Source organism: Salarias fasciatus, chromosome 15 (assembly GCF_902148845.1).
Source record: "Salarias fasciatus chromosome 15, fSalaFa1.1, whole genome shotgun sequence".
Taxonomy (NCBI): Eukaryota; Metazoa; Chordata; class Actinopteri; order Blenniiformes; family Blenniidae; genus Salarias; species Salarias fasciatus.
The window spans coordinates 13,392,383-13,405,834 of record NC_043759.1 but is presented as its reverse complement, the minus strand read 5'-3'; the positions used below and the strand labels follow the sequence as shown (position 1 = coordinate 13,405,834).

Here is a 13,452-nt window from a genome sequence, read left to right as displayed (position 1 = left end):
GAGAAAAGCATGGCCGGCTATAGACGTGCCGTATCTTTCACGGGAAAATCATCCAGCCCTCGCAGACACACGCACGCATACAAACTCTATTCAAACACACAATCAAACAGCCGTTTTTAAAAGTGTATTTAATAATAAAGTGGGACAATGTACTCAGCAAATCTACAAGTCAAGAGTCATCGCTCGTGTGAATATTTTGACTCTTGTTGTGTGCCGTGCAATATTGGTTTTGTCTCAGCTGTCAATCCACATCTCCGCTCAAGGGTTCGCAGCTCGTTTTTCATTGTTGACTGTGTCACGGCCCCAACACGCACGCTGCACATTAATTAATCTTTCACAAGCCTGCAAATGCGCCGCGGCAAGGAGCCGCGTTTCTTCCTCGAGTGCCTTTCGCGGCAGGATTGGCTGTAATGTTGGATTCAACTGAGATGAAACAAAGTGCGATTCTATCAAACAGGATACCTAATGGCATCTGACCTACTTCACAACGATTTGTGACTTTTGGATTTCTGTGAGAGTTTCTTTATACGAGAGAAATGTTCTTCTTGATTGTCAGTGTGACAAATTTAGTCGTGTATTCACACCTCTCAAGACAATACTCCACTTTCAAGACTCCCCCTGTGATTGTTTCATTCCCAGAAGAAATCCCTGCTTTTATATGTTAATTGATTACATAGCCAAATAAACAAAGAAGACTTTGCTCAAACAGCCTGAAATAAAAATAAGTACTCCAAAAAGAATTAAAAACTGTTGGCAGTTTCCATCCTACTGAAAGGTTTCTGGTCATAATGCCAAGTTATACAAAGCTAGCATCACTTCCTGATGATTCAGAACACCTTTGGCTCTTCTCACAGAATCATACATCAATCATGCTCTGCTCACATGGTTGCCAGTAATAAAAGATTTTTGTGTATTCCACATGAACCCAAAAGCCAAATGCCTTGGTCAATAAAGAAAGCCGATGCCCTGGTTCAAGATGCGAGCGGCTTCAGGGTTTTATCACCTGGCTCACAGAGAAATTCCAGCTTTCAACCCCTTTGACTGATTTTAGAGTTCCTGATGATAAAACATCAACAGTCAAGATAATTCACACACTTCTGAGAACTTGTCATTGGGGAAGTCGAACAATGTCACTGAATTTCACATCTCTGCGTTTTAAAGATAACTTCTAAATGAGGGTTCATGAAATTAGGATAAAACCTTTTAGGACATACCAAAAACCATTGCAAATAAGTACTGGCAGCAGGAGGAAACACAGAGTGTGCTTGCAAAAATGTGAAAACAACTTTTTTTTTTTTAATTTGGTCAAGCAGAACTGAGTTCACATGAGTTGCTAATGGTGTTTTTTTAAGAAAAAAGTTTGGTTTTTTTTCCTCCACAAACAAAATCAAGAAACTCTCAGAAATGCAGAGCCAACACATGGAGTTGCAGAAAGAGTTCACTGAAAGCTCAACTGCTGTAACTCAAAAGACACACAGAGGACAACCTGTAGGGCTGCTGGGAACAGCAAGCCCAGTGATATATGACTGTCAAAGTTCAAAGCACTTAATTTAATTTATGAGTCTATAAATAACAAACGCACTGTTATCTGAATTGACCAGTTTGCTTTTTTTTTTTTTTTTCAAAACCATGACCAGATCTGTCTGCAAACCATCCCTCATCACCAATGCAGAAACGGGTCAGATAATGAGTGAAGCGGTGAGGACCTACCTCTCTGCTGGGCATGGTGGCACTGCAGCCACAGCAGCGTGGCGCCAAGCACGAGCACGAGTCGCTTCGTTTCGTCCATTGTGCTTTAAATGTCGAGGTTGAGCGCGCGCCGTGCTCACGCGCGGTTCACTCTGGAGTTGAATGTGGGAGGAAAGTTTCACACAAGTTGAGCCAAACTCTTCTCCCTCTTCCTCCTCCTCCTACTCCTCCTCTCTTCTCTCCTCCTTCTGCTTCGGCCGCCACTGTTGGGGGTAAGCGTGTGGGCATTCACGTCATTCATAGCATGACCTAAAGGTGGCGGGTTCGAGTCCCGGTCCGAGAGTCTTTCTTCACCCCTGTGCTTTTGCATTTTTTAAATAACTTCCTTTAAATTCAGGGGGAAAAAATCAAATTGCAGATAAACTGGCTATTTCACGAAAAAAATATTTGCTTTTGTGAGAATAGCACAGGAAAAAATACTGCTATAACGCAAGCTTTAGGGCAAAAACCATTAACTAATGGTAAAATCTGACAAAAGCACATATAAACTATAAATATGTTTTTTCCCCTCAATTGATTTCAACAGAACAGAAATGATCATGTGTTATGAAGAATATTGGCAATTCCCACTCTCGTCTTCAGAGATGTAAGTGTAAATGTAAACTTATGTAAACTTCAGTGGTTGATCATGAGATCACCCTTTTATTTAACATCGAATGGCAACATCCATGTTAGAAAAAAGAATTGAAAATGTAGAATAAATGTTTTTATTTAGAGCCCTGAACTGCAAGAAGTCCAAGGAGTATTCCAGTTTTGGAGACTGAAACTTCAAATGCAACAACAAACATTACATCAACAGTGTTTTAGCAACCAACACTAACAGAAAAGACAATGAAATGCAAAATAAAACACATAATGGCTGGTGAGTGGGGTCCAAAAGAAGTAATGGTGCACAGAGAGCACGCATGAGAAGTGAGGAAAAGTTTTCGGTCCAGCTGAGCCCAGCCCATTAAGTACACTTCTGTTCAATGGCTCCTCCTGCTGCCCTTCACAACTCACCACACTCTGGGGCAAAACGGGGTGCTGCCACTCATAAAAGCACAGCTGGATGCTCTACAAAAGATGTTAAATAAAAGGGAACAGTGAGTGGGCTGTATCAACTGAAAGCACTTTAATTTCTGAACTTGCAGTCTCAGCAAAGAAGCTCCGAACTGAACTGTGAGGGTTATTTTTCTTCGTCCTTCTATGTCAACATAAAGATCATAGTCACTGCATTTATCAGCTCATTGCTGCCATGTTAGGTGAATGCATTCATTCATTTTTTTTCTCAGTTACATGACGTGTTATTCATTTTAAGGTAAGAGAAGAGGAGAAGAGATGAATAAAGTTCCTGTTTTCATTTTAAAAAAAACCCGTAGTAAATTCATTATTGTCCTCCACCACATCCACTCCTGAATGTCTTTATGTGCGAGACATTATAACTGTTTATTCCTTCACAGCTGAAAACACTGCCACATTATAATGTTACAGCTCACCGGCCTGTCAATCACTTCACACACCTTGCATGTGGGTATTTATGCAGATGTGCTAATGTTACTGTAAATGTGCATCCTGGGTTTTGAGCGGTGGTTTGTTGTGAGAGTTGTGTTTGGGTCCAGTGTCAGTCAAGTTCCTTCAGACTCCGAGACCTGAACAGGCAAAGAGTGCAGACTGTGCAGACACTGAGGCTGAAGATGGGCTCTCCTCTCTGGGGTCAGCGCTCCTGGCAGCCCTGGAGTGCTGCTGGGTCTTTGTGGGACTGGGCTGCATCCAGACTACACCTGGGCTGGACAGCAAGGTGAGGCAGATCAGAAATCTCAGCTTAATAATGTATGAACACCTTCATCTTAATTCTTGATGGAGGAGGTTGATGATGGTCCAAGCACTGATAAACTCAAGTCTTTTTTCATCTGCAGGTTTCTTCAAGAAGACGATGAGATGCTGGTTCTGACCCAAAGCGATGAGTTGAACAGAGTTTATTGTGAGGACATCAGATTTCCGCTTGACGACACATCAAGGGAGAGCAATGCATGTTATGTTGACAGTAGAGGAAATAGAAGTGAAAACAGTCCGGTGTGGACCGACAGAGATAATCTGGAGGAACCTCTTTCCAACACGATGCCATCCAGCAGCGCTTTTCAGCAAGGCTTCAAAGAAACCAGAGCTACTTTCGACTTCTCTCAAAATAAGGCCATTACCATAACATCAGCTGTTTCTACTGCCACAGACTCCCCTTTCGCCAAAACCACCAGGAATAGTGCCAAAGAAAGAAGGTCTCGTGTGACGCAAACGGGCAAACCGAGACGTGTGATTGACGACAGCCCAAATTTCAGCAAGAAAAGACCCTACAGGCTTCAGAGAGGTGATGTGGAAGGACATAGTAGAAAGGACAAAGAAGGAAGAGAGGAAACAGTAGAAGAAACTCCTCCAAACTGTAAAAATCTTGAAAAAGACAAAGCCAACGTCACCTTGACTTCTCCGTTTCACAGCTCTAAAGCCAACACACGTCTGAATGATCCCCCAACCATCACTGCCTGGGAGGCCGGCTGGAACGTCACAAACGCCATACAGGTACAGTGATTACCGCTGGTATGCTCGGTCAGACAGGGTTCTCTAACCAAGGCAGCTTTGATGAATAGAAATATTCAGCGGTTGCTGCCATGTCCTGTTTAAAGATACATTGAATAATTTTAACGAAAAAAAAAAAAAATTAGTTCTTTCATTGGCACACAGCTTTGTCGATGAGATGGTGCCCTCCAAGATAAAATTATGTTCTTCTGGACAATCTTTGATACAAACATCCAATTTCTGTTAAAATGTCAGTGATTTGTTCCCAATTCAAAAGTTTTAGTTTCCATATTAAGATAAATTTAATTAATTCAATACCCACTGACTGGATTCTACAAAAGTTATTTAAATTTAGTTTTTAAGAATTCCATTATTTAATTGTTAAATATAATTTTTAAGTGTTGTGTTTTGTTTTCTTGAGATCCTAAAAACTTTGTTTAATTAATCTTTGCTGGACTTTGGCCCACTGATTCCTTGATGTTGAATAATAAACTCTCTGGTGTGTTATTATTGTAAATTGTACCTCAGGTTATTTAGAATTAGCCTCAAATGAACCCCAGAGTCATTCCCTTGTCATAGTTATGGATGTACCACGTTCTTGAGCAGTTTTGTCATATGAGCAGAGATAACTCTGTTTCACTGACAAACACACAGATAAATTCACATTTCACCCAAAATATATAAGAAAGATACAAGTCATACACTTAATTCCCAAGCATGACTCAAACAAAGCAAGAATGTTTGCCATTGTTCAAATCAGGTGAAATCTTTTCATTAGAGGTTATTTCATTGCTTCATCAAGCATCTTTAAAACAGACAATTCCACAAATGTCTCATGTTTGTTATTTTTTTGAAAGCATAGGCTGTGATAATAAGAGTTGCAAATCCATTATTCCTGGTTCAGTTTTGGCATGCCGGTCCTCCTTTATGCGTTTGTCTGTCCCTATTCTTAAACATGAAATCTAAATGCCAACAGTTAGCTGTTAAGCTGCAGCACGGCATTCAGAAAGCATTAGGTTATTTCATTTGCCTTCATTGTGTTTTCATATTCCTAAACAATGCTTTGTGCTCTGTCAGGCGCGCTACAGTCTTCATAATCAAATTAGGCACAAATCAAATCTTTCTTTCTTTCGTTCTTTCTTTTTTTTTGTTAATGAAAATCTGCCGGTCACACAGTGTCCTCGTGGCAGTAATGCTAATAGCTCATTATGCTGTAAATGTTGAGCCATATTCAACTACTGTGTTCATGTAAATGTGTTCTTTCACTGAATAACTGTGGCGTAATTGAACAGTGTCACCGGGTCTTTGGAGAATACATTATGACATTAGGGCATCAAATGAATGTATGCATTCACACACACACACACACACACATACACACATACACACACATGCATAATATGCATGTTCGGAAACACAAGCAAATTAACATGCTTTTAGAGTCCACTTGAGTGAACATGCAGATTTAATCACTGCTGATACTGTTGTCTGAACATACACACATATTCACAACGTGAATTATTGCAGAAAAACAAACACTGCGTGTACTTGGTCTGTTTATTTTGGCGTATCTATGCCATTACCAGGAATTCTTTTTCTTCTTCCCAGTTATTCCTTTGAGAATGAGTGTCTGTGCCAGATGAGGTGTAGAAAGTTTGTTTCTCTGAAAGTTGGAGATCAGATAAATACAGAACGGATCAGAATAGCTTTTCTCTCTGATCCTTCGTGACCGCAGTGCTTCCAGCCACTCTGTATTTTGAACAGTTTTTTATTTTACCCTCATTTTTCAGCAGCACATTTATGTCTTTCTTGAAAGGGAGCTAAATTTTTATGAGCCGTTTTAGAGCTAATGTTGGTTGGTTAATATTTTATAGGGTGGTCATGATCTGAGCCACACTTTAATCAGCAGTCTTAACAAATGATCTGCAAACCTGCTCTGTAATCCTTCACATTGTGGTCGGGATGAGGTGTCAAACTGCTAAAAATCTGCAACAGTAATGGAGAATTACAAAACTGATAATGATAATAATAATAATAATAAAAGCTTAGGAATGTATCTTATGCTTAAAGACACATCACTGCAGTAATTAGAGATCCTCTAGATCAGCCAACAGATGTCTCAAGAATTAAAAAAGAAAATGCCAGCAGTTTTATTCCCCGTCAGGACTCAGAAGAAAATATGTATTTTCCTGTGGCAGCGTGTTGGTGCCAATACAAATGTCTGTCTGCCAGCTCAATAAAGTTTTTATTAGAGAACAACTTTCCTGCCAAAAAAAAAAAAAAAAAAAACGTATTCCAGCTCTCAAGGCTCCCAACTTGGGAATATTGAGAATCTCAGTTTGATTTCCAACCTGATTGCTAATGAGGACGCTCCAGCTGTAGACTGAGGGACCAGAGCAGGACTTGTATTAATTTAACCGTCTTTGAGTGAAGGAGTCCCTGTTTACATGTGGCATTTCATTTGAAACTGCATAGAAAATTCAAGCTCAGGGAAGCTTGTGAATTTCAAATCGAACCCGAGTGGCAGGAGATTGAAGAATGACCCCGTTTTGTTTTAAGAAAGATTGCTGACAACAGGAAGATCCGGCTCCAATCTGGATATGGACTGAAAGCATAAGAGAATCATATCTACTTTGTTATTTACTGTCATTTAATTCTTTTTTTTTTTTTCTTGAAATGAAAAATGCATTCCATTTCCACCTCTGAGAAATCAGTTAAATATTGTTTCTTTGAACTAACTGAACTGCGTAGTCACCCAGTGTTTAATTGTTATTGTCTCAGATAACTCTGCAGATTTAAACTGATAGAACTTAACCTAAGTATAATTTAATCCAGGTTTTTTTTTTTAATAATTTTTCCAATCTATGGAAATTATTGTTATTATTTAAAAAAAAAAAAACTTTTGATAAAATTCAAGACTAGGACCTTGTGATCTTGGGGGGGCATTTTGGTTATCTAAATGTCAAACCTGTCTCTTCTGGCTCAAGCCAGCTCCGTCTAATCCCCGCATAGCGAGCAGAGGCAGTCCTCTGTCATTTTTTTGTGAACGAGGCATGTGCTTGCATAAAGTATTAGACATGACCCCGAGGGCAGCGGATGAATTCTTGCTGTTGGACGTCCAGGATGGAGGAGGAACAAGTGATCCGCATTAATCTTTATTTTTTTCCAGTGTGTGCCAGGTAGCCAGTGCTGACTATTTAACAAAATAGAAAAACGCACAAGTGCTCAGTTAATCATCCCAAAATAAGAAGATAAGAAAACATTTTATCTGACCGTCTAATTGCAGCATATTTGTCTTTTCTCAAACCAATCGGGCACTTTGTTTTTCTCTTATAGTACCATTTATTTTTTTTCCTTTTTGATTGGTAGCCGCTTCAGGTTGAGCCCACAGTAGCCAATGAGGAATTAGTTGGCAAAAACACAGACGGAAAGAGAAGCGCAGCGAGAGAGAGAGAGAAAGAGAGAGGGTGGGAGATGAAATCAGACACTTGAGCGTCAGATTTCTCTGAAACGGCTTTCATCCCCCAGCAGCTCCATTTGAACATCAAAGTTCCATCAACATATGCCGAACAGACACCAGTTACAAAATAGTAGCTTGAAAGAGGGGAGAGTGTGTGTGCGCGAGTGGGCTTTATGCGTCCGCACCGTGTGCTTGTGGCTGCCACCTATGATGTGCTTCCATGTCTCTGGGTGAGTCTGCGTTTCTCCGTGTTCCAACACTGAAAACACGGCGACTCCATCAAAGTAGCATGTTGTCTCCTCTGATCTTCCATCATCCTACCTGGTGCTCTCAAGCAGGGAGACGACACCTCTACTTCCCTCCACATCTCTCCAGTCTGTCTCTCCCTCTGCTCCACTCATTTCTTGTCTCCCACTTTCTCCTCCATTCCCTCAACTCCTCTTTTCTCTCTCTCTCTCTCTCTCTCTCTCTCTCTCTCTCTCTCTCTTTCTGTCTCTCTGTGTCTCTGGCAGTCGCTGAAATTTTCCCTTGGTGTTGGGCCAAAGCTTGACTCTCCTCTTCCTTCTGCTCCTGCTGGTCTCCTGCATCCTCAGACTCTCCAGGCACGGCGCCAAAACTCTCCTCTCGCCTCCTCATCATCCATCCATGAACAGGCCTTTCATCTCTCCTCTCTCTCTTTTCTACCTCCTCAGTCACCCTCATTCATTGTTTTTTTTTTCTTTTCCACATTTTACTCATTTATTTACTCCATTTTAATGCACACGGTGTTTGTTTTGACCATCCCACATTGACTCTGACTAATGCAGCCTCATTTAGAGGTTTGGTATTCACTATCGTGCCTCCATATGTTCATATAATTTGAATGCTTTTTTATTCCAACAAAGCTGCAAGACTTTATTTCTACCACAGTTTCATAATTTTGGAAGCCATTTTCACCTTCAATTTTAGGTTTGAAACAGAAAATTCATCATGTGTATCAGGCACATATGAGGGAATCTCCATTATGTGATTGATTTCTGACATCTTCAGAGAGTTTTCTTGAAATTTTTGTTGCATATTGCTTTACTGATTATATGGTTTAATCCTGCCTTACACCTTTTCATATGTGAGGAAACGACTGAAATGTCTCACTGCGAAGAAACCCCCGGTTCGATTCCGGTCTTCAGAATCTCTCTGCAGGAAATATTCATGTTCTACCTGTGTGCACATGAGTTTGTCTGGCTAGTCAGACTTGTTCAGTCCAAAATGTAGGATGTTGTCTTTGTCTCTGAATTAGTTGTGTGGTGAATTTATCCAGTTCAGATTGGCTCCAAATCACTGCAAACCAGAGTTTGATGTAAGTAGGTTAAAAAAAAAGAAGAGGAAGACTGTCAGATGCAAAACAAAAACATCAAAAAAAAAAACAAAAAAAACATCTCTTTGTCTTCCAGTTCCCCTAATTTTTTTAATACATAGTTAGAACAAGAAGGCAATAAGATGATAAAGGTATGTATTTCTTTCACTCTACACTTATAATATATTATTCATTATGTTTCTCCTTGACCTTTAAGGGCATCTTTGTGCTGGGTCTGCCCTTTGCCCTGGTGCAGTCGGGCTACGTGGGCCTTGTCCTGCTGATCGTGTCTGCGTGGGTCTGTAACCACACCGGAAGGATCCTGGTGGACTGTTTGTATGAGGATGCACAAAGGTGACGTTTCTAATACACTTGATTTTGATTTGGTAACTACATTATAAATTCTGATCAATACCCTCTATTGGAAAAGAGCCGTCAGTCCTGTATCTGTCCACCACTGACACTAAACCCGTCTTCATGTACCTTTTTGTCTCTTTATCACTGAAATTGTTAAATTGTTGCATTTCAGTGGAGCATCCGGCTTGGTGTCAAAGGTCCGTGTCCGACACAGCTACCAGGACATCATGGAGGCCTGCTGCAGAGGGCTGTGGCCAAAGTGGTCTGGAGTGGGAGGATGGATGGTTAACATCGCTCAGGTAGCACATTCATTCACACTTTGTTCTGTATTCTGCAGATCACTTTGCACATGCATAAATCGAGTCTTCAAACTTTTTCTTCAGAACGACAGATGAAAGAGTTTTCCAAGTTTGTGGCAGGTTCTTAAAATACTGTCACATTTGAGAGTATTGTTTTTGATTCAGTCAGAACCTTTATTGCACTGGAAACCAGAGAAATTACATCACTCCTCGAATCATTACACTAAATAAAACTTAATTCCTGTCTGTCTGACTTATTTAGATCACCCTAACAGTGTATAAAATAGACACTAAGAGTCTTTCTAAAGTGATGTTCCAGAATACAGCGTACATGTTTGGGCTAATCTGTTTTTTTTTTTACTGTCTCAGGTTATTGAACTATTGATGACCTGCACCCTGTACCTACTGGTTTCCACCAGTCTGCTGTCTGACAGTCTGTCTGGGCTGGCTGTGCCTCGATCGGTGTGCTCGCTGGGCTCGCTGCTGTTTCTCCTGCCCTGCCTGCTCCTGACTGATCTCAGACCAGTCTCCACCCTCAGCCTGCTCTGCTCGCTGGCTCACATACTGATCAGGTGACGGAACGAAAACAAGCGGCGCTTTCACAAAGGATAACGGAGCCTCACTCGAAGAACTCAACAATCATTTTTACCAATCAGTGTAACACACACTCATTCGGCCTCGTGTGGATGCGACGCAGCTGCTGCTGGTTTATCTGTCTTCTCTTTCCTGCTACGCAATACTGTTACTGGTGGTTTGATTTATATCCAATGCCAGGTGTCTTACACCAGAGGAGAAATCCTGAGCCGGGCAGGGGAGGAAAAAAAAAATCTGGCTGCTGGATTTCCAACAGCTGTCTGATCTATTAGTTTTTGGGGGGGAACATTGGGTCCTGTGCACATATACATTACCTCCCTGCTCTCTTTCAAAGATCTAATTTGGGTTTCCCCTGCAACCTCTGTTGAATTAATGCACCGCCAGCACAGAGTATAACAGTAAATACAGCTTATTCAGTCTTTGGCTGAGTGTTGCATCCTCATATTAAAAGCCAGATGTCTTTATGTGAAGGTTTCTTTGTGTGTGAATTAATAAATGCTAAATTTATATAATGAAAGTTTTAAACTAAGTTTAGTTGTAAACTTTTTCTGATGTTTATTTTTATTTCCTCATCCGCCTTGATAGCCTGCTGGTCATGTTGTACTGCCTGAGTCGAGCCAGCGGCTGGTCGTGGTCCGTTTTGTCTCTGTCTGTGGAGCCGGAGGACTTCGTCGTCTCGGTGGGCGTCATCATCTTCTCCTACACCTCGCAGATCTTCCTCCCTCCACTGGAGGGCAGTATGGAGGACAGGGGGCAGTTCAGCGTCATGCTGGGATGGACCCACGGCGCTGCGTGCATCATGAAAACTCTGTTTTCACTACTGGTTGGTCACTAGCTCCAGAAGTTCACAGAGGAGAGTCTGCAGGAATTCTAATTAAGGGATGGAAAAAGGAAACGACAGGTTGACTCATCATATTGACTGTCGCTCTCTTTTATTAGGCCGTGTTGACCTGGGGGGCAGAAATCAAAGAGGTCATCACCGACAACCTGCCCTCTGACCTCCGACCTCTTGTCAACCTGTGTCTCCTAGCGAAGGCCCTTCTGTCCTACCCTCTGCCGTTCTACTCTGCAGCAGAAATCCTGCAGACCTGCGTTCTGAGAGGTGATAAACCCACAATAAAACCCACCGCACATCCTCATCTCTGATATAAACCAAATAACTGGAGTCAAGCATGAATTAAAACGTCGCTTAGTTCCCCCGCCGAAAGTGGAAAAGCTTAATCTGGAGCTCTTGATCTTTGATAGGCTCCTTCACACATTTCCTGTCTTGCGGAGCAGCAGAAAAGTTACTGCTGTAAGTGGAGGTCCGTCCCATTCAAACTCCTTCTAGTCCATAAAAGTCAAGTTAAAGAAAGTTGAATCAATTAAATTTTTACTTCCCCGGGCTGTGAAGTTGCCCTTCAATTGCCCTCGCGGTTGTGAGCAATAAAGTGTGTGTTACGGACAGCGTCCAGCTGGGAATGATTCAGTTGAAAGGAGGATCTTGCCGGGAACAGGGGATGATTACTCTGCTGATAAAAATAAGGTTTAAGCTCATTGATCACGACCCGTGTTTTTAGGTGCAAAAGTCTGTTGATTCGATGATGGTTTGATCAATGAGACCCAGATTAAGAAGAATTTTACCTGAAATGAATAATTTATGAATCTTGAAACCAAGCCTTACAAATCAGGTAAGAAGCCTGCTGTGTTGACAGTCAACAAATCAATCAGGAGTCTGAACTTTTCCAAGTTGACTGTCAACAGACATGAAGTCATCGAGCCACAACGCAAAACAATAACTGTCAAGTGGCAAAATAGGAAGATTTAAGGAAACTGACCCATCTTCAACTGTTGAAGTGAAGCCCTGAAAGCAATTCTAAGTACATATATCTTCACGTTTCTTCAAAACTGATAATAAGGTAAGTTTCTTTCTACAATCAGAATACATAATCAGCTCCTGTACTGCTGATCTGTCTCCATTGACAGAACTGCTATAAAACTCCTCACATCCATCACTCCTGCACCTTTTGCAATATATATTAAATTCAAAAAAACACCAGAAGCCAGAGATATGCAGCTTTGCGATTACATATTAGTCATTACTGCGGCCCCGGGACTTCCTTAGTCGGCAAGATTCACTGTGCAAGTCTCGCATTTATGATATAACCATCAAAAACAGGTAAAGATATTGAAGAGCTGGCAGATATATAAAGTTGAAGTAGGAAGGAATAGTTTACAGTTAATCCAGTCACGCGGTTAATGGTTTGTGCGAATAAACACTGACAGAGAGGATATTTGTGTCGGCTTTGTGTGGGTCATTTGTTAAAATGAGGAAAAAGCATGACGCTTCTCCATATTTGTTTTGGATCTTAGTGTAATTATAATCATAATTATCATTAAACAGGTGACAGCACATTTATAACAGCATGAACTGCCCCGTGTCTTTCTTCAGATGCTGCTGTGTCGTCTTACTCCAAACCCGGACGTCGAGGCGTGTCCCGAGCGGCCCTGGTGGTGCGTGGCGCCCTGTTGATGACGTCGTACCTGCTGGCCTTGCTGGTGCCCAGGTTCTCCCTGCTGATGGGCCTGACCGGCAGTGTGACTGGGGCGGCCATGACGCTCATCCTGCCCTGCCTGTTTCACCTCAGACTGCAGTGGGGGCGCCTCACAGCGGGGGGCCGCCTGATCGACGTGGGCATCCTGAGTCTGGGGCTCATCTGCAGTGTGTGTGGGGTGATCTGTTCAGTGAAAAGACTGCTGGAGGGACTGTAGGAGAGGAAAACACAATGGCGATCAAACAACACTGATTGATTGACTGGGACTATCTGACCATGAAGAAATACAAAAGTCCAGTTTAGAACTATCAATTTACAGGAAGCAGTTTTTTTTTGTTTTTTTTTTGTCAATGTTACACAAACTTGATGACTCAAATGTTTGCATGACTCAAGTCATACAAAGAGGGAGAATGTGTTATATATAGTATTTAAGGTTAACAAAACATACACAGGTATATTTTAGTTTTATGGGGCATTAATGAGACAAAAGGCTGACAGGGCGTGTTTGGTGCATGTGGTAGTGAGCTAAAGGAAGGAAGGAAGGAGTGCCCTCCCCGATCCAGGAAAGGGGAGGTTTTG

At 41.6% G+C, this 13,452-nt stretch overlaps 2 protein-coding genes across 2 annotated transcripts in view; one reads left to right on the top strand and one right to left on the bottom strand.

The window, feature by feature from the left end:
- The window catches only part of lama2 (laminin, alpha 2), a 163,599-nt gene extending 161,786 nt beyond the window's left edge, over positions 1-1,813 (bottom strand). Inside the window, 1 exon segment of the mRNA XM_030109644.1 lies at positions 1,711-1,813. Coding sequence (XP_029965504.1) covers positions 1,711-1,789 — 79 coding nt within the window. The 5' untranslated portion in view covers positions 1,790-1,813.
- Positions 1,814-3,422: 1,609 nt separating this feature from the next.
- LOC115402303 (vesicular inhibitory amino acid transporter-like) lies at positions 3,423-13,090 on the top strand. Its single transcript, XM_030110816.1, has 8 exons — positions 3,423-3,526; positions 3,645-4,299; positions 9,307-9,443; positions 9,619-9,745; positions 10,115-10,317; positions 10,925-11,162; positions 11,279-11,441; positions 12,771-13,090. Exons 1-8 carry the CDS (start codon positions 3,423-3,425, stop codon positions 13,088-13,090), a joined length of 1,947 nt encoding a protein of 648 aa, XP_029966676.1.
- The last annotated feature ends 362 nt before the right edge of the window (positions 13,091-13,452 follow it).